Here is a 19410-nt window from a genome sequence, read left to right on the forward strand (position 1 = left end):
AAGTTAGCCTGGGTAATTTATCAGGGTGATGTTTTTTATACAAAAATGTTTCTGGGAATGCAGAGAACATTCCCCATTTTTGCAAGTAATTGTTATTGTTTCCTAGTGACAGGTTTTTAAGCTATTTCTATTCCAACAGTGATGCGCTTGTTGTTTGTTAGAGATGGAGAAATTAAAATGTGAGGCATAGATGCTTGTTCACAGTTAAGTATTCAAGCCATGATATGGCAGCTGGCAAAAGGAGTGTATCATTATGCTCAATAACTGCAGGCTTTAAAGGTAAGGTAATAATGCTATTAGCGAGAAAAACAAATGTAAGCTAGGAAGCAAATCCACTCGTACCAGAAAGGAATTCCAAGCTATCAAATGCAGCTGACCCTCTTAATGCAGATGTTTTCAGGAACTATCAACTGAAGGGATTTAATAAGAATATACTTTATCTAAAGAGGTGCTACATAAGGAAGGGAGAGAGATATAGAGACATATAGGCCCTTTTGAAAATTTTACCCATTTTCAAAAGCAACTTAGGTGCTTAGAAACCCAAGTCTCATTCAATATAATTTAGGCTCCTAAGCACTTGTCACTGTTGAAAATGGAACGTAGGCATCTAAGTCACTCATGCACTATTGAAAATTTTACCCTTAATCAGGAAAAAGGCAGTGCATTAAGAAACAAACAAGCATTTAAAAAAAAAGTGTATGATCTGCAATCACCTTAAGGCTGCCCAGATTTTCCAGTGTGATTTTGCTTGCAAAGTGTTTGCAAAGTGTAGTTTTTGCTGTATACTAGGGAGCAAGCAGGAGTGCACTAGAATGAAGGGATTCCAAAGAGCCCCGCAATAAGTGATTTTCCACTGAACATAAAAAAACAAAACAAAACAAAGCAAACATCTAAATGGCTCTGCTGATGGTGTGCAGTCGCTGGAGACTAATTCAACTGATTTCCAGGAACCAACTGCGCATAGTCGATGTGCACAATAAAGGAATAAGAGAAAAGTACCTCCAGGCCAGCGTATGTCTAAAGTTAAGCACCACTTACTTTATTTCTTAAAAGCACAATAATCCTGTGCTTATAGGCACTCATTTAGTCAATATATTCCTCCCCCACATAAGGGTTTAGTGAAACTGTACCACAGAGGGCGATGTGGAGTAAACAATTCAATACAGGGCGTCCTTCCAATTCACAATCGTAACTGTCATCAACTTCTCAGTCACTTCCCCTGTACGCTAAGAAACGGCACAAACTCTGTTCCCTCATCCCTTTAAGAAAAATTACAACATTTATGCATTTTAAACAGACAGTGAATTACAGAACACACCTACATGCCTTAAAAAGTGTTTGTAGAATCTCAGCTGCTAACAATTATACTGGAGGCGATGTGAATGGGAAGAAACAGATTTTAATTCTAGCATTTGCCTAAGATATTAAAAGTCACATCATTCAAAAGTGTATATCACAGCAGCACACGCATTTCAGAGATATAAGATGTGGGCAGTCATATGCATCATCAGATTTCAGTTCCTAGCAGACAGAGGGAATGGAGTTCATTCTGCATGTTGTGCCATATGTAATTTCCTCCAGCTTTGCAATAAGGCTTACTATCACAATGTCCCAAACTATCATTGATTTGTCTGTATAGAGACCACTAACAGACAGGCAAACTATCTACATGTGTGTTCTGGTAGAAGCTAGCAAGAATCCTGTTGTAACAGATATAAACAGATGTTAGACAGATGTTTTGCAGCATGAGCTTCCACTTTTCTTGAAGAATCAGGGTATTCACCACGAAAGCCCATGCTGCAAAACATTCTATGTTCTCTAATATGCCACAGGATTCTTTGCTGTATCTACATGTGGTGAATCTTCCTTGTTTGTTAAAGCAACATTCTGATCGATGAAATCACTATGTTAAAAAGTCATCTACTTTCTCCATGGATCTCCCCCTGCTGTGAATTCAGTCATATCCGCTGACCATACAGACTAAAATAAGCATTTCCCTACTTTTTAGTCTTCTTAACCCACCCACCTATGAGAAAGTGAGTTGGATTCCATTCTGGCTCATGCATCACCATCAGTTCTGTTTAACTAAGTTCCAACTGCAGAACCTTTATAATTAGTGACAGAGCCAGGAAAGACACAGCTTGAATTTCGGATCCCAGATGGAGTCACAGGGCTGGCAGCTAGAACAGCCATCTTTTTCCTTTCAAGCTGAAAGAGTCTGATGTGGAACCACAGAGAGAGACAATAATGACGGAACCTTGTGATGCCATTTTTCACTTTTCAGCATATCACTGTCCTTTTAAACTGATAAGGAGAAACTCACTTGACGCAACCAATTGCTAAACATAATGTATTTATATCAACAATACCCCTTTCTCAGCTGGTGTAACTGACATTACAGTACATGCCCTTAAATCAGATCAGATTCCCTTGACTTTTATCTAGAGGGAAGTGAGTGGTTAAAGGAGGGAGTTTATCAACTTTTACGCCAGGTTCTAGTACACATTTTATTTCTGTCCTTTTAAAATTACACTGCAGCAAAAAGATTTGGCAGGAAGATCCGATCAACTGCCGAGAGAGGAGAACAGCTAGAATGTGTAGTTCATTAGCTTTGGGGGTCATTATGGTCTTGCTGTTGCTATTAAGAGTGCAACACAATGGTGAATGCTCTTACTAGAATTGAAGTTGTAAAACATTTAATCACAGGGCTCAGATCTTCCTTTGGGGGAGGGGGTGTCTAGCACAATGGACTACTCCATTCCTCATTGAGGCTACTGGGCACTACCACAGTGGAAATAATAGATAATAATAAGGCCCCTACCTATATTCCAGAAGTGAATATGTAATTTGTCCTGCCATGAGCATTACACATACAATCTCTCTCTTTTTCTGCCCTTGCAGCACCTCTGAGGTACAGTATGTACAGTTATGAAGAATGAAATCTTTAGCAATAAGACTGTCTGTGAACCTGGAGTCTGTAGAAAATGCAAAGCTGCCCTGTGGCAGCTCCAACGTGTGTAGGAGAAACATTAAGATCACAAAACACAGATTCAGAAGGAAGTCCCCACATCCGCCTACTCTTCTCCAGCCCAGCAGAGCCAGCCCTAGACACACCACCATCCTCTCAAGTGAAAGGCCTTACAATGTGTTTCTTGTTCAGAGCCATTTCATGGTCTCAGCATGGCTAACTGGTAATAGAATAACTGCTTTAAGAAAAGGCTAATATAAATAGTCTCCTGACTGCTGTGTATAGTTTAATAGCTGCTTTACAAGAGAAACACAAAATCTAAGAGGGCTAGCATGAAAAATCTTTTTGGAAATCTTCATGCATAAAGGAGTACAGCTTCTAAGCATCCACTGTCTAACAGAACTGCTTGCTTGTGTCCTTCCCACCCCCTGCCCCAGCTCTGAAGTGCCAGGGCTGATGGTTAGTGACTATCAATCACCTGTTGAGATGGGAATGAAGCATCCCAGCTGTGCCAGTCTCAGCCTGACTCCTACAACATCGGCTAACCCAACGCTACTTCTTAGCCTTTTGGAGGAAGTATTATTAGCTGATGTGCCTTTGCAAGGGGAATGGGCTCTGCAATTTAACTCCTACTACTATGGACACTACTTCCTCTTGCTTTCTTTTCCAAAAACCCTAGAAAAAGATTAATCCGAGAGCCCCTGCCTCTCCTTTATTATACAAGTAATAGGAACAGGTAGGCTTTAGCAACAAAATCCTCAGCACAGGGATGTCTTTTAGGACCACACACAAATAACTCCCTTTCGAGATGCACAGCCAAAAAAATAGGTGGGGGACTCACTGGCTTACAAGACAATGGCCATTGTAAGAATGGTGCTAACAATCTCGCCTCCCCAATCAGTAGCTGCCAAGTGATATGACTTTCCCATTCTATGCAAGGCTCCCAACAAGTAGGATTTACAGTGCTAAAATCACACGAGATGCTATGTTGGTTTTGGGATACTTCTTGATTGGAGAGATTTTCTAAAAGATGCGTGTTTCAGCTGTTGTCATAGCCTAAGACTGGGCAAGCTCCCACCTCAGCCTTTACAGACTAGTGGCAAATTGACACACCCTTATAATAGCCTTCCTGGGACTCCATGGTGGCAGGCAAAATGTTCTCTTTCATTTACAAATGCAGTATATAGAAGTTAGAGCAGGGGGCTAGGAGTCAGGCAGACCTAGGTCCCATTCCTAGCTCTACTGTTGACTCACTGTGTGACTCTGGGCAAGTTACTTAACCTCTCTGTGCCACAGTCACTTCACTTATAAAATGATGATTAATAAGGTGAGTGAACTGTTAAGCCCCTAGAGATCCCAAATTGAAAGGTGCTACATAAGGATAAAATATAGTACATGAACACAGAGAGAGACACTGAAAAAGAAAACCTGGGTACAGTGCTATTTTTTTAAAATTACATTAGCAAAAGCTGCCACAAGAAAATCTGATAAAAGGGGAAAGACTTTGTGAGATTTGCCAAATGGTTCTGTCTTGTTCAATGCTTCACTCTGGTCATTTTTCCTGTCAGCTGTCAGAGAAAATCAGGGCGTGAAGTTGACTCCATGTACTGTACTCAAGAAATATTTTGTCACCCACTGTGGATGGATTGCTTTGTAAATGCTTTACATAGAGCATTTAGGGGAAAGTTATACAGTCTGTGCTTAATGGTCCTTTAATACAGTAGAAAAGAACTACTGTAACACACACAGCTACCATGGACTACATTGATAATTTCTCATTTAAAATGTATTCATAAATTCTAGTTTTCATTCAGCACCTTCCATGTAACTAAAAGAAAACAAACCTGCCTGAAGCAAACACTCATGGCTGGACAAAACTTGGTTAAGGGATGTGGAACAGAAGTGTTCTCTTGCATATTTGAGGTGATCTCTTCCATTAGGAGTTTTTATAAAAAGGCTGGTCTCCCACACACAACAGTCGAGTTTTTGTTTAGAGGGGTAAGTAACTAGGAAGAACAAGAAGAGCAAGCATAGGTGGAGGTTTAAAGGCAGTCTGAGTATGTGTTTGAGGCTATAAAGTCCATGAGAGAATCTAACATTGCAGTGGTTGCGTTGCTCCTTCTCAGGGAAGTTGATTTTAGCTACAAGGGAACTACTTTTCCTCCTCCTCCTAGTTAAGCTGCCAAAGCTACAGAGAACTATGGGATGTGCCTAGTAACAATGGGATTCTTATGTATGTACTTACTACCACACAACTGACAAATTATGGAATAAGTCCCATTCCTCAATCCACAGCTACTACAAGACAGGTCTTTTGTGGAGGAACGGCGATAAGTGACGCTAGCTAAGCCTGGGCCCCTCCTTAGACCCAATATACCATACTGAGAAAACAAATAAGGCAATATGAAGTCCTACTCCTGAGGCACAGAGAGCTGCTCTGCCAGCTGCTCCACATTTGTTTGTTAAGCTTTTTAAAGTCCCTGAAGTAGTTTGTATGAGATACGTGTCACTTTAAATTTCTATAAATACCTAGATGGAAATAATAAATGTATTCAGTTCAATAAATGATCTTCATTTTTCACTTGTCGATTTTACAATGTGTTGTTGCTCTGCCCCACGGACTAGGTTAGAACTACACAATGCAAAGCAATAAGCAAATCTGCTATTTACATTGAGACAGCTGATGAGCCAAGAGCAGGTAAGGAGGCCATTGTTAATCATTCACTCCACCTCATCCTACAAGGAAGGGAGGTGCCAGTCCAGCAGCCCTTTGTTCTGGCACTTGCTAGATAGGGTGCTCATGAAAGCTTCATCTTTCTTCACTGCAGTGACCCAGGCTCTCTTGGTTAACTTGCCTTTAACAAAAATAAAAAGTCTCCTTGAAGAATTTGTTTATCGTAAGGGGACACGAGACCAGAACACATCCACTTAACTGTTGATGGGGTCCAAGAAAGGCCTTGTGCAGCAGAACAGCCAATATGGACTCACCAGAAAATAGGTAAGTGACTAAGGAAGCATTCACATCAAGGCTGCTATTAAACATATGGAGGAAGCTACACGTTCTCTCCTTGCTGTTTTGTTCAGATCTCTCTACTGTCTTCACTTCAGACCAGCTCTCCAACTAGAGCAAGTTGGCTCCTTTAGTTACAGTTGCTGTTATTCCTGAAACATGGGTAGGAAACTACATGGCAAGAAAGGGCAGAAGACAGGAAAGGGTCTGCTCACACACCCAAGCACACTGGGTAGCATCAAAACCAAGAGACATTTAGAAAGTGCAAATTCTTTATAAACACTATCAACAAAGTGCAAATCTACATGTAACATTTTACAAAGAAAAGCTTATAACTGAAGATGACAAACAAGGGAGGCAAGTAAATTTGAGGAATGGGGAAAACAGGCTGTTCTCCAATTGCCTCTTAATTTATGCCAACTTGATGTGTCAACCCAGAACACTGCCTTTGTCAACCTTCATAAAAAGGACATCGACCACACAGGTGATTCCAACATTAATGGTGTCCAAAGGGAAGCTAGAAGTTGCTCTAAAAAAACTTAAAAGCTTTGTTCTGAGCTCAGGCTCTGGCAAAAAGATTTCCATTCTAAATTGCATCATCCAGCTCCCGTAGCTGAAGCATTATATCCGTTAGATTTCTTGTTAGGTGTGACTTCCTTTTGAACAGTGGGGATACCTTTGCTTGTCAGCTGCTCTCTGGAAAGCTTGCTTTTGTTTCAAAGGAAAATACTGATAAGAAATGCTACAAAAAGAGTTATCTGTACTGAACAGATCACATATTTAACCTGTATTTAAAAGGAGGTTCTGAAGGTCTCCAAAACAAAGACACACAAAATCCTCAAACTGGCCTTATTAAAAAACAGAACAATCCATAGATCAAACAATCGAGACAAACAGCTAAGCTACAGGACAATTAAAAACTAACTTTAAATGGAGAAAAAACAGAGCACAATCCCTCAGTAACAAGTAGCTCAGACATTGGAGGATGCTGTGACAGAGCTACGCTGGAAATGGTCAGGAATGTCCTGGAAGCGACGGTGGTGGGCCAAGTTCCGGCTCACCCATTGCTTAAGGCTGCACTTTTGGGTGGGTTTCTTGGAGAACCTTGGGTATTTTCTGCAAGAACAGAAGGGGAATAAAGGTAACAGAATAATTAAGGCAAATATGGTGTGTAGAAGCATGCATACAAGAGCAGCAGGAACAGTGGCTAATTTGCAAATGCCTTCCCTCGTCCCATGGCATTTGCAGTCTGCAGACACTTCTCTATTGCCAAAATTTTTAAAAGAAAATTATCTTGCCACGCTGCCATGGTAAGTACAGTAGTAGAGTACAAGAAGAATCCTTCTAGGAGCATTATCTAGTGCTTTCTGTTACCCTCCTTGCTGAGATCTGTGTCTCCATGGCCTGCCAGAGAAGTCTGAAGGTTGCTCAGTTCATGACAGTTAAATGAGAAGTAAACTCCCACAGAAGGAGCTGTTGTCATGCAAATATTGCCATTTCTTGGATCTAGCACATTCTGAAAAAGCTGCTGGCTTTGTTCAAACAAAAACCCTCAAAAATGCTTCCTACAATGGCTTAAAATAAAACAATCAAAAAAATTCCCACTACCCAATTCCAGTTTCATTAACTTGTTTGCAACACACTTTCGGATGCAGGAAAACAAAGCTTTCCATATTAGCTGTCAGATGCTGCCTTCCCCCTTCTGCACATAGCAGAGTTGGCTCCTCTTGAGTCTTCATTTGGTCTGGGCAGATATATCAACATGGCTAGGAAATAATATTTATTAACTGCAGAGCCATCTGGGGAACCATGAGACATAGGGTGGGGTCACACTTACAAAAAAAATTAACTATCAATATAGTCATTCAGGAGAAGGAGCATCTGTCTGCCTCCGGAAATTCACACCAACAGCTTTTCAGTTCTACAACAGTGGTTCAGCACAAGTTATCGTGATTAAAAAGGCCTAAAACAGCAAAGTGGCCTGGCAGTTTCAGTCCTGAAAGACACGTGTCCATATTACGGGTCACCATCACAACTCACTCCTGTGTTGGGAGCCTCTCTGAAGAGTTGGAGATGAAGTGAGGGGAACCTCCTCTAGGGAGGACAAAAGTCAAGATAACACAGAAACAGTGTTACCAGACACTTGTGCTGTCACCTTGAAGCTTTGTTTCCAATAGTGTCAGTCAGGCACTTCTGGTGAGCATTACATTCTGAATAGATATTTAGAATCCAGGAGACCTTCCTTCTCAAGTTATAACAATTTCTAACAAAGGTCAGTGTTCAGGCCTTAGCTACTTCATATTCTTACAGTGAATTTAAAAAAAGAGACCAAACAAAACACCTCCAACAGAAATAACGCCCTGAACAAGTTACTTTGTATAGCCTGTTTTGTTTCCCATTGCAAAAGGGGCTTTCCTCTGCTCCCGCCCCTCCTTACAAACATTTGATACCATACCTCATGGTGAGGTCTGATGGATGCTGCCATCTGCGGTCCTGGGTTCGGTACTCCCTGCTGGCAACCTTATTCATCAGAGCGTACAACTCATTTAATGCATCTGCAATTCAGCAAAGTAAGTAGTTAATGGGAGATCAAGCATGCTACATGAGGCTGGAAAAAAGACAGCAGCAGCAGCATGGGAACTCTGGTCCCAGCTCTTAATGTTGCTCCTGGTCCTCAAGACAGATCTTACACCGAGGGACAAACAAACAGAGTCTACCAAAAAGACAAGAGGTCTACACATGTCCGTTTTCAGGGACACTAATGCAACATTTCCCTGGAAGTAGAGAAGCAGACACCTGCTACTGACATGAGTAGGATATTACTTGGGATGATGCTTTCCAAGAAGCGGACTCAGCTCCTCACTGCAGTGATGGCCCACTGCAAGGATCCATTTGCACATATCTATAATCAGAGTGTGGCAAGAGACATCCTTGTCCACAATCACTTACATCTGAAAAGGATGTAACACTATTGCTCATACAGCAGTGTTACCCACTGCACAGAACAAGCCCTTTCAGTAGATACAGTAGTTCTCCAAAGGCCTCACATCATGAATCCTTGGCAAGAGAATGCAACGGATGGTTTGGGAAGATATAGGAGTCTGTGTGTCCAGGTCACAAAATAGCTCAGACCATATCTGCAATGCTTGTACGCTTGCCCACTCCTCACTTCAGTATCTGGTAATGCAGGCTGAGACTACATACTGCACACTACTTGTGATGCACACTACAGCAGAAGTCCATTGTTATGATGTTGCTACCAACAGAAAACAGTGCCCCTCCTCAACCAATATGAACGCAGGTATTTTTCCATCTTGCTACTGCAGTCACATTGCTACCACTAGGAGTGGTTCTACATGAGACACTTCTTCATTCCACAGGAAGTGATGGCCTACTGAGAGCATCTGTGTAGACTGGCCGCACCTCTCCTTCACCCACTGGAGCATCAGCTTCTGTTTGAAGTGACCAGTTCCAAGTCTGACAAGAGGCCATTCAATTTTACAGCACACTTCCTAAAGATGACTCTTTGAAAGTCCACGGTCTGTGTTCAGCCATTACTGTTTAGGGAGAAACGCAAAGCGCCAAGAGGGCTAACAACATGCAGATACTCACCATGAACATGTTGCAGAGCTGTTCCGTCCAGACAGCAACTCATCCTTTCAATCCATTTAGATTAGATTACAAGTCACTGGCAGATTTGTAGTTTCTTCCAGTTTGTCTATCTTTAGCAACATCCCACAAATTCTTACTCTTTCTACACCAGGGCCCCTGACTGAATTTCAGTCATGCCATCTTTGGGCCATCCCCCACCCCCCCAAGCCTTCTGCCAGTAGGGCTGATGTAACTTAGATCTGTTTTCTGTTCTCAGCTGCTGGGGACAGAGCACAGAGGCACTCTGGCCAGATCTCCTTACCCATTGAAAGCCCTAGTACATTGGGGCAGTAACAGAAAACTGGTGTAGAGCTGTTAAGGCTTCTGTACACCAGCCACAGATTAGGGGAATGCAATAGTCTGTTCAGCTGGCTTTCCTTCTGCTTTACCCCAGTGTGATGTAAAGCCAGAAGAAAAGGTCAGAATCAGGACTGCAGTTTTATTTATAAGACAGAAATTGGTGATTGATCTTTTCCATAAGGTTTTTCTGCCCATCTCTAACTCCCTCAGGGCCAGTGCAGGGTTTTTCCCTACAGCAGAGCATCTCAAAAGTGTCATAGCATGGGGCACATTTTAAAGTGTTTTATGGACATTTCTCCCACCCATTTACAAAAACATAAGCTACTTCTCTTTCCATTGGCAATCACAGTAATTGTTTCCCCAGAAGAGTAACATTAAGCAGCCACTTAAGATTTGTAGCTTCTTTTAGTAGCTGAAAATGAGAGCCAACACCATGTAATTTGCCAATTCTCCAGACTACCAATGGTTCTTAGATCACAGTGGAGAACCAATGCAGTACAGTAGAAATAATCCCTTGCACCTCTTTAGCAGCATCTGGTCTCCTTGGAATTTTTGGACTCTTCAAATAGTTGGTGCTTCTAGCACTATTTAATCCAATGATCTCAGAGTGCTTCAGAGAAAGCAATAAAAATTGTCATCACTATCTACAGACAGAGAAAAAGGAAGGGAGGCACAGAAACAAAGTGACTTGCCACGGTTAGTCTGCATGAGAGTCAAGAATAAAACTTGGATCTCAACACCCAGGTCTGTTCCCTGACCACGGAGTTATTTTCCTTCGCCTACAGATATATTCCCATCCCTATCCTCCCAAAATAGCAAAACAGGGAGAAGCGATACATTTACATTCAGATTTTTGTAAGAGCTGAGCTCTCATTTAGATACCAAGAATCTCCAACTGTTCTCAATGGAGCTTCTGGACGTTGAGCTCTTTTGAAAGTCTGGTCACTAGTCTTAAACTTCCCTTTAAAAAATAATATCCAGCCCCCTTATTTGTTGCATTTGGCTTTCCACTAGAGAAGCTTCTGCTTTCACACCAGCGTTGGCTTGGGGGAGGGGAGAGGAGGTCATGCTACCATTGAACAGCTGACTCCCAGAAGCTCCCCCTACCCCAAATACAATCTAAGTCTCATTGTGAGTAGGCACTTTTCCCAACCTGCTGTACAAACAGAGCCCATACACTCTAAAGTCCAAACTCATCCCGCTTCCCAGGATTTGAATTTATTATGGGTTTGGGAGGGGTTGTGTTGTTTGTTTGAAAGAACTAGTTCAAGCCTTCTTCCCAGATGTGGTTGTGATTAGGATTCCTCCTTCAGGAATGCTCAGCCCACACCATAGATCCTCTCCTTAGAAGACCACCACCCCCATACTTTATATCCAAGAGCATTGGTGAAATTAGAAGAACCCACTTAACCTCTGCCCTTGGGTCCCTTGTATTACTTAATCCTCCTTGTCTGCAACACTTTATTTAATAAAGATAGTTAACCTTCATAAATTAAAGGTATTAAATAAAATCAGGTCCTAACAGTTCCCTCTGGCACTTCACAAGTTGCCTCCTCTCTCTCTGCCCCAGAGGATCCAGCTTCATCACATCTTTGCCAGGCTGCTAATGGCATGATCGAGTTGGGAAGCATTACAATGCAAATTATGCATTTCCAGAGAGGAGATAAACAGGTCACCTCCAAGTGGAGGCAGCTCTGTATATCTAACATGCTGTGTCAATCTGTCCTTGGACAGAACTCCTGGTACAGTTTTACTAGCAGAGGAGCTCTTAAGGAAAGAAGCTATTAGATACCAAATTGGAAGAGTTAGTATTGCTTTCCAGGTACCAAACAGCTCAGAAGTCTGAAGAGAGTCCACATGATGCCATGAAAGTTGTCTGAGCAGCAGGTGGTGCAAGCACTATTCAATATGCACAATTATGAATTCAATACCCTGCAAAGGCACATTTACTGAACAATGTTGCGAAAAGCTAGAGAAGGATATACAGAGGGAGGGGAAAAAACTCACCACTAGATTTGTTCTTCACCTGCCCTTAAAAAAAAAAATTAAAAAAAAGTAGGGGTTCTCAGCTATTCTGTCTTCTCTCTCTTCTAGACCAAGATGAAGTAACAATACTGGGTGAACATTCAATGCCAAGAGCCACTATAGTCACTTCCAGTTATGAAAACAGGGAGCCTCATCACTAGTGACAAATGATTCCGGACCAAACAGAATCCACAATGAGGCTCTCATCAAGAAGGATTGGTTCTATTTATGGTTGAATGAAGGGCAATATGAAGTTTGAATACTAAGCTAGCGGTCAGCTGGCAAATTTCTTTGTGGTCAATTATGGACAGTTTCAGTCAGTCATTTGGAAACAGATGTTCAAATCACATCACAATTTTACATCCGCTAGAACACAGCCTCTGCAGCATTTAGATTTGTGTGGAAAGCTGGAAACAAATCTATTTCATCGGAAATATTCTATTCCCCGGTTCTTGGAGGAGATGCATATACCCAAAGCCACAGGTTTATTCTGCACTGGGTCAGTTCACTTTGCCAGACAGGGAAAAGTTAGCGCGGAAAATGGACTCCTTCCAAACTATCCAATATCCAGAAAGACTGAATGGTTGGCAGTTAGTGCAGCTGTTATTACCTCTAAGTGGCTGAGCCCACAAAAGCCACCAACATGAGCATAGAAAAGTTGTATTTGTATAATATTGTGCTAGGTGCTATACAGACAGGTAAAAAGACAAGGTCCCTGCCCCAAACTAGCTTACAATCAAAACAGGCAACATACGAATGATAGACAAGGGATATGCTACAACAGAGAAGTGTGGGGGAGATTATGCAGAAGAGTGTGAACAATGAAGTTAAATGCTATGCTACCAAAGTACAAGTGACAGCCTACAATACAAAAAAAGCTTAACCAAAATGGTGGCATAACGAGGTATTACTTTCAGTCACCTGTTTTGTTACCCCTTCCCAGCAAGAGGCAGTGGAAAGGCACAGATCTGGTGGGCTTTCTGGTCTAGATTCCTGGAAGAATTACTCACAACTACAATATGTGTGCTGTGGCTCCTTGACAGGGCTTGATTATAAATTCTCACTGGGATAATAGGTGCATGGAGAAAGGCACCACTCAGAATCAAACCCAATCAACTGAGAAGGTTCTTATGTGACCCAACTGGAAAAAATCCTCCTACCTGTCACGCTGCATTCCAAGCCTAACGTTATTTGGAACAATATAGACACTTCCACTAAGAAGCAAAAAGACTAGGTGCATCACACACAACATTCTTCCTCAGTGAAATGGATCTTCCATTTCACCCACCAGCCTTGTTCATCAGGCTCCTGCCTGATTTGCTACGATTCAGAACATATGCCTTGCATTTTTAATTTGAAAGGAGGAGAAAACAGGTCATAATTAGCTTTCTTCGCATAGTCCCCTCTTCATTTCTTATGCTTTATTCATACACTGGAAAGCAGCCCCATAGCTATGCAGATGTTTGCACTGCCCAGAGAAGTGGCAGCTCCATGTGAGCAGCGGCACAACTGTCAGTTTCTTGAAACTCTCAAGAAAGGAAAGTTACCAAACCCATGAAAAGCCTGACAAATGAACACAGTTTGAGGCCATCTTTGTAAGTCACGAGGGCCATCTTTAACTTCTGGAGTTTCTCAGTTCAACCCACAATTCCTTCAGGTGCAGCTCTTCATCTAATAGTCATGTTTGCTCTTTACGTGGAGATTCTTCTTTAATCTGTCAGCAAAAGCTTTTGTATGATCAATCTGAGAGGGGCACAGCCTAAGAGGCCTGGAAGGTATTAGCAGGAATTTCAAGTCTTACTACTTGGCACTTAAGTTAAAGGTTTCACAATTTTAAGTTCTATGCTGCCAGCTGGAAAGAATGGCCTCTCATCCCTAAGCACCACCAGAGACAAGAGCCCATGTCTACCTCCCCCATTTTGCATTTTATAGCCTATTTATAAGTGCAATGCCCTCACTGCCCAAAGTGCCAATTTTTGACAGTGTACCTGCATTTACCACACAACTTGAGCATGTGCATCAAACTCCTTGTCTATCCCAGCTATTACGGGTCGAGAAACTGCTTCTGAGGTAGTCTCAAAGCAGGGGTGGTTACATATTGAACCCTAAGTTCCCTCTAAGCTGCGCGATTGCGCAGCAGCCTATTAAGCACCGCCCAGGCGCTCAGAGAAAGAGATGCCTCTTCCCCCAGCCCCAACCCAGGCCTGGCCAAGATCTGCCACGGCCGGGGGAGAGGCGCCAGGGCCTGTGGCCCCAGCCTTAGATCTGCCGCGGCAAGGAGAGGCGCCTCTCCTCCCAGCCCAGGTGCTGCTGTGGGGAGTCCTCTCTCCCCACCATAACCCTGGGGCAGCCTGCACCCCCAACCCCTCATCCCCAGCCCCACCCCACAGCCCGCACCCCCAGCTGCAGCCCTCACACACAGCCTGCACTCCAACCCTCTGCCCCAGCACTGAGCCCCCTCCCACACTCCGAACCCCTCAGCCCCAACCCTGCCACATGAATTTTGTTGTGTGACACATCACCTCCATATTGGTGCACATAAAATTCTGCACATCCGTGGGAAAAATTAGAGGGAACACCGATTGCAGGCGACATTATTCTTATTGCTGCCTAAAAAATAACATCTGAAACAACTTTGCTGAATGCAAATGAACAAATTTGGCCCTTTTGGTTTGGTCTGTGCCTTCCCCACTTCCCAGCCGTTACTGCAGGTTACCTGGTGTAGGATCCATGGAATTCTTTACATGGGCACGCACACATTGGATATAAATACGCTTCTTTTGCTCAAGTTCTGCTTCGGAAATGCATATCCGTTGTTTTGGTCTTTAAAAAAAGAGAAAAAAGTTAATTTTTCTGAAGCACCTGTCAAGCAAGGCTCCATGGAACAAACAGCACCATGATTCCCTGTGTGGCAAATACAGACAGAAGTTCCTTATAGCACTATTCTTTTGGACACACTAGTTGTAAGAGGGAGATCTGGCAAGCCACTCCTAGGAGCAGGACAGCTGACAAGTCTGCTCTCAGCCTGTGGGAGGAGGGGATGCTTGTCCCCCATTAGCAGTGAAACTACGGAAAGTTGAGGAATGATAATGGCAGAAATCCCCATTGTGAGTGAGATGAAGAGGTGAAGCAGGTGGAGGGGAGGAAGTAGCAAATCTGGGAGTAAGAGAAGATTGTCAGCATCTTCCCCCATCTCACAGACTGCCTGCTTTAAAGAGACAGGGTGGGTGAGGTAATATCTTTTTATTGGACCAGCTTCTGCTAAATAAAAAAATATTACCTCGTCCACCCTGTCTCTAATTTCCTGGGACCAACAGGGCTACCACAGAACTGCATATTGCCTGCTTGGACAGTTAACATGCTCTCTCTTTGGCCAGCTGTATTGTTGCTGCCATCTGCTGGAAACCAAAGGGATAAAGGGGAACAGTGACCACACCAGGTGTTCTCACACATTCATAATATGAACTACATCCTAATAGTGTCTCAGACACTGCCTTGGATCCCCTCCCCTCCCCTCCCATTCACAAGTAACCCTTGTGACAACTACAGCAATCGCTTACATGGAAAATATTACCTAACAGGGCATTAAATAAATTTACTTGCAATTTAGCAAGTGGAAATGAGAAAAGTTATTACCATGAGAGCAGCCAGCTCTCCAGACCCCCAGCAAGTGCTCCGTAAACCAGTGTGAGAACTGTTGAGCTAAAGTATGCATAACACGTTACCTTTCTTCCACCTGTGGCACAGGAATGACTTTGCCTAGCTTCTTCCCACAGGTACTGTCTTCCCCACAGTTCCGGTCTAAGGCTACAGAGTTTAACTGGAGAGAGGAGAAGAGGATTAGCCTGACAAAAGACACTCCTGTGTCCATCCATTAAGATGCATTATTTTCCTATAGAAAAAGCTTACTTACTGTGCAAGGCTGCAAACCCATGTATGCACCTTGATATTGCTACTGACAACGGAACTATAATGTTTAAATAAAAACCATGTCTGACCCATCCACCCTACTGCCCATTTGTTCTGCTTCATAAGCTTATGGCTTTGTTGAAAGACAAAAACATTTCACTTTTTCTATTGAAAACACGTAGGCAAGGCTGCTTTATAAGAGTAAAGAGACAGAGATATGTGTTGTTACTTTAGGATTGTCTGACAATTCTTCAACAGATGTGGATTCCTGGCTCAAATCTTCCTTCTGGGAACCAAAGGTCCCTGATAATCCATTGTCTGTTCCTTCAGAAGGGTCCTGATTTAAGATGACATTAGAGGTTTTCAGATGCAGTAGCAGTCCAGGTGCTGGATTCTCCACTTTATCCTTACTTTGACCACAGGCAGGTTCAGGAGAGTACGTGGAAGTTTTAATGTGTGCATCACAGAAGGGAGATGATTCTTTGATTTCTGATGGCAGCTTTTCCACACTATCCAGGTCCCCACTGTGGTGCTCTTTAGAAGCCAGGCACTCAAGGGACTCTTCAACAACCAAGCTATTAGAACTGATTTCATCATACTCTATACTTTGCTTGCTTGCATTTTGTAGATGGTCATCTATTACGTGTGAAGCTTTTTCGCCAGTTTCCTCCAAGCCATCAACCCCTTTTGACTGATCTACTGAATCTGCATCAGTTGGGGAAAGATTTAGAGGCCCCTGAAGATCACAGTCAAATAGTGTACACGTGACTTGATTTGATTTCAAGCAGTCCACATTCAAGCACCCTTCACCCTCAGGATTAGCTGTTTCAGCCTCAAGAATTTGAAAACATCCAGGATTAACTGAAGAGCCAGTCTGAGATAGAGACTCGTTACTTACTAACTCATCTATGGTCCTGAATGATGTCTCTGTGTCTTCAGGAGGGACTGATGCCAAACTACAATTGCTACTCACTTCCTTCTCACTTTGTCCCCATACATCTTGATTCACTAAAGCACTCTCTCCAGTGGTGTTCTGGTCATCTCCTAAGTAATCATCTGCTAACATTTCCCTACACTCTTCCTCAGTGTAATTGAAGGGAGAGTTCCCTTGTTCATCATCTGAGGGGTCCAGCAAAGAGTCATCCGGCTCACTATCATCAAAACATCTGGCTGTATTCACAGAAAGGGCTACCACACTGTCTTCTGGAAGACTAACTCTGATGACAATGTTCTCCAGCTCAGTATCATCCAGACAGCCTGAGGAGCCTAGGAAGCAGGCAGAATCTGGGGAGCACAGCGGTAGTTTCTTTGATGGACATGGAGTGCTACAATAATTACTCAAGTGGCGCCGTTTCTTAGCATCTGATTGCAGGGGCTCATCCTCCTCCAGTAAGTCTAAGGGCCTTTTAGCCCTGGGGATTGTATCATTAACAAGAGTCACTTTATGATTATGATATACACCAAGCCCAAAGGAATGTGGAGAGCTGTCTTCCATGATGCCGTTGGTCTCTGTTTTTAAGTGACCTCACTGCTTCTGCTTGGCCACTAGAAGCAAGGGCAGAACAGGTACCAGTGTTTGCTGAGCCTCTAATCAGCCTATAATGTGTTGCACTCTTCCAGAAAGTCAGTCACAGGATGGATCCCACTTGCCTGCAAAGAGAGAACAACGTAAGTGAACTAAAGGAGTGTCTCTCACCTGTTCCTATCTCAGCTAATCTTACTTTCTTCTTAGTCCCCTCTATCCTTCGCTGGAAAAAAGAGATGTACACCTCTCCTCCCTGGGCAACCTAAGTGTTGGATTTTCACTTGGTCCAAGACAACTTACACTTGTCCTGTGACCGATCCATTTTAGAAATAGTCACTTTGAAATCTAGGGCATTCGGCTGCCTAACTTTTAAGGAAAAAAGTGTTGTACATATTTTGCCTCTGTTGTTTCTCTTAAATTTAGTCCTTCCTGACGCAGCAGCAAGGGAAGAGCCTATCAGCATCCACTCTTGGAGCAGGTGGCCCAGTGTCTGAAGATACCTGGCCTCCACGGCCTTCACTCCTGGCTATTCTGACTTAAATAAATGCTATTAAAAGGTTATACCAGAGTGAGTTTGCTTAAGCTATTCAAACAGCAGGTAGAGAATTAGAGCCAGTAAGCCAGACATGCTAATGAGAAATCCCCGACATAGAGAGGGCTCACAAGTCAGAGGTCTAATTTCAACAGCTATATTAGCCAGTACTAATAGAGTCTAAATCATGACTACAGAGACCACTGCATGCTGTTTTCTTTGAAGCTGTTGATGTGAATCAGTATAAGACACCCCAAAAAAGACCGTATAAAGAAATATTGTATGCTTTCATAGCATCTTTCATCCAAGGATCATAGAGCAGTTTGCATATTAAATGAAGCCTCAAACCTTTCCTCCCTCTCCAGTGAGCTAGCATTATACCATTTTTAAATAAGAAAACAGAAACAAAAAGGTTAAATAAAATAATATTATAATGTTACCTGATCCTTTTAATAGGTAATAATACTTGTTCAGTTGATCAGAAGGTATTAAGGTTCTGGTCACAGAATCAGGCTACACAGAACTAAAACCAATGAGTTCAGTATCTTGTCAGGAATCTCAAGGGGTATAGCCAGGACACTCACACTGAGGTCAAAGCAAAGCAGTGATTTTTATTAGGATCAGTAATAAAGCCAGAAAAGCCCTGAGCCACATAATCAGACAGGAATAATCCAGTATGGGGGATATCTGCGATATCATTCTTTGTATGCTCTTAGATTCACATACTTACACCCTTCCTTAAGACCTGGTGGTGAGAGACAAAGGACCAGCCCTGCCTCTGACATGCCAAACGAGTCTGATGGTCAGGTTTCTCAATGCCCAAGATGGATGGTAGACAATGTTGCCTGATTTGAGGTTGTTAATATTCTTATTTTAAGATAATATGGGTTATAGGCTCACCAATTATCTGATCAGAAGATAATAAGGTTCTTGCCCCAGAGTTAGGCTACACAGAGTTTGCAAGGATACTTGGGATGTATGACAAGGATGCTCTCACTGAGACAAATGTAGCCTTAAAGACTTTTATTGCGATAAAGGGAATAGTAATCAAATGGTAAAATAATCAGAGTTACAAAGGCAATGATATTATTCTAGATACACATGTGGTATTATGCACTATAAAGCTTTTGTAAAAGCAGCAAAGAATCCTGTGGCACATTATAGACTAACAGACGTTTTGCAGCATGAGCTTTCGTGGGTGAATGCCCACTTCGTCGGATGCAAGAGTGGAAATTTCCAGGGGCAGGTAAATATAAGCAAGCAAGAAGCAAGCTAGAGATAACGAGGTTAGATCAATCAGGGAGGATGAGGCCCTGTTCTAGCAGTTGAGGTGTGAAAACCAAGGGAGGAGAAACTGGTTCTGTAGTTGGCAAGCCATTCACAGTCTTTGTTTAATCCTAAACTGATGGTGTCAAATTTGCAAATGAACTGAAGCTCAGCAGTTTCTCTTAGAAGTCTGGTCCTAAAGTTTTTTTGCTGGAGGATGGCCA

At 42.7% G+C, this 19410-nt stretch overlaps 1 protein-coding gene across 8 annotated transcripts in view; it reads right to left on the reverse strand.

Annotated features, from left to right (window-relative positions):
- The window catches only part of LOC120389163 (S100P binding protein), a 47208-nt gene that overhangs the window by 20340 nt on the left and 7458 nt on the right, over positions 1-19410 (reverse strand). For 4 of the 8 annotated variants that reach the window (XM_039511488.1, XM_039511492.1, XM_039511491.1 and 1 more), the window contains exons 2-4: positions 16093-17513; positions 15680-15774; positions 14671-14777 (exon numbers count right to left, since the gene is read on the reverse strand). In XM_039511488.1, coding sequence (XP_039367422.1) covers positions 14671-14777; positions 15680-15774; positions 16093-17358 — 1468 coding nt within the window. In that variant the 5' untranslated portion in view covers positions 17359-17513. Of the gene's footprint in view, positions 1-1081; positions 1260-6236; positions 7095-8433; positions 8534-14670; positions 14778-15679; positions 15775-16092; positions 17514-19410 lie in introns of those variants that run through there. The other 4 variants (XM_039511485.1, XM_039511487.1, XM_039511486.1 and 1 more) reach the window with 2 other exon arrangements.

This window comes from Mauremys reevesii, linkage group 23 (assembly GCF_016161935.1).
Source record: "Mauremys reevesii isolate NIE-2019 linkage group 23, ASM1616193v1, whole genome shotgun sequence".
Taxonomy (NCBI): domain Eukaryota; kingdom Metazoa; phylum Chordata; order Testudines; family Geoemydidae; genus Mauremys; species Mauremys reevesii.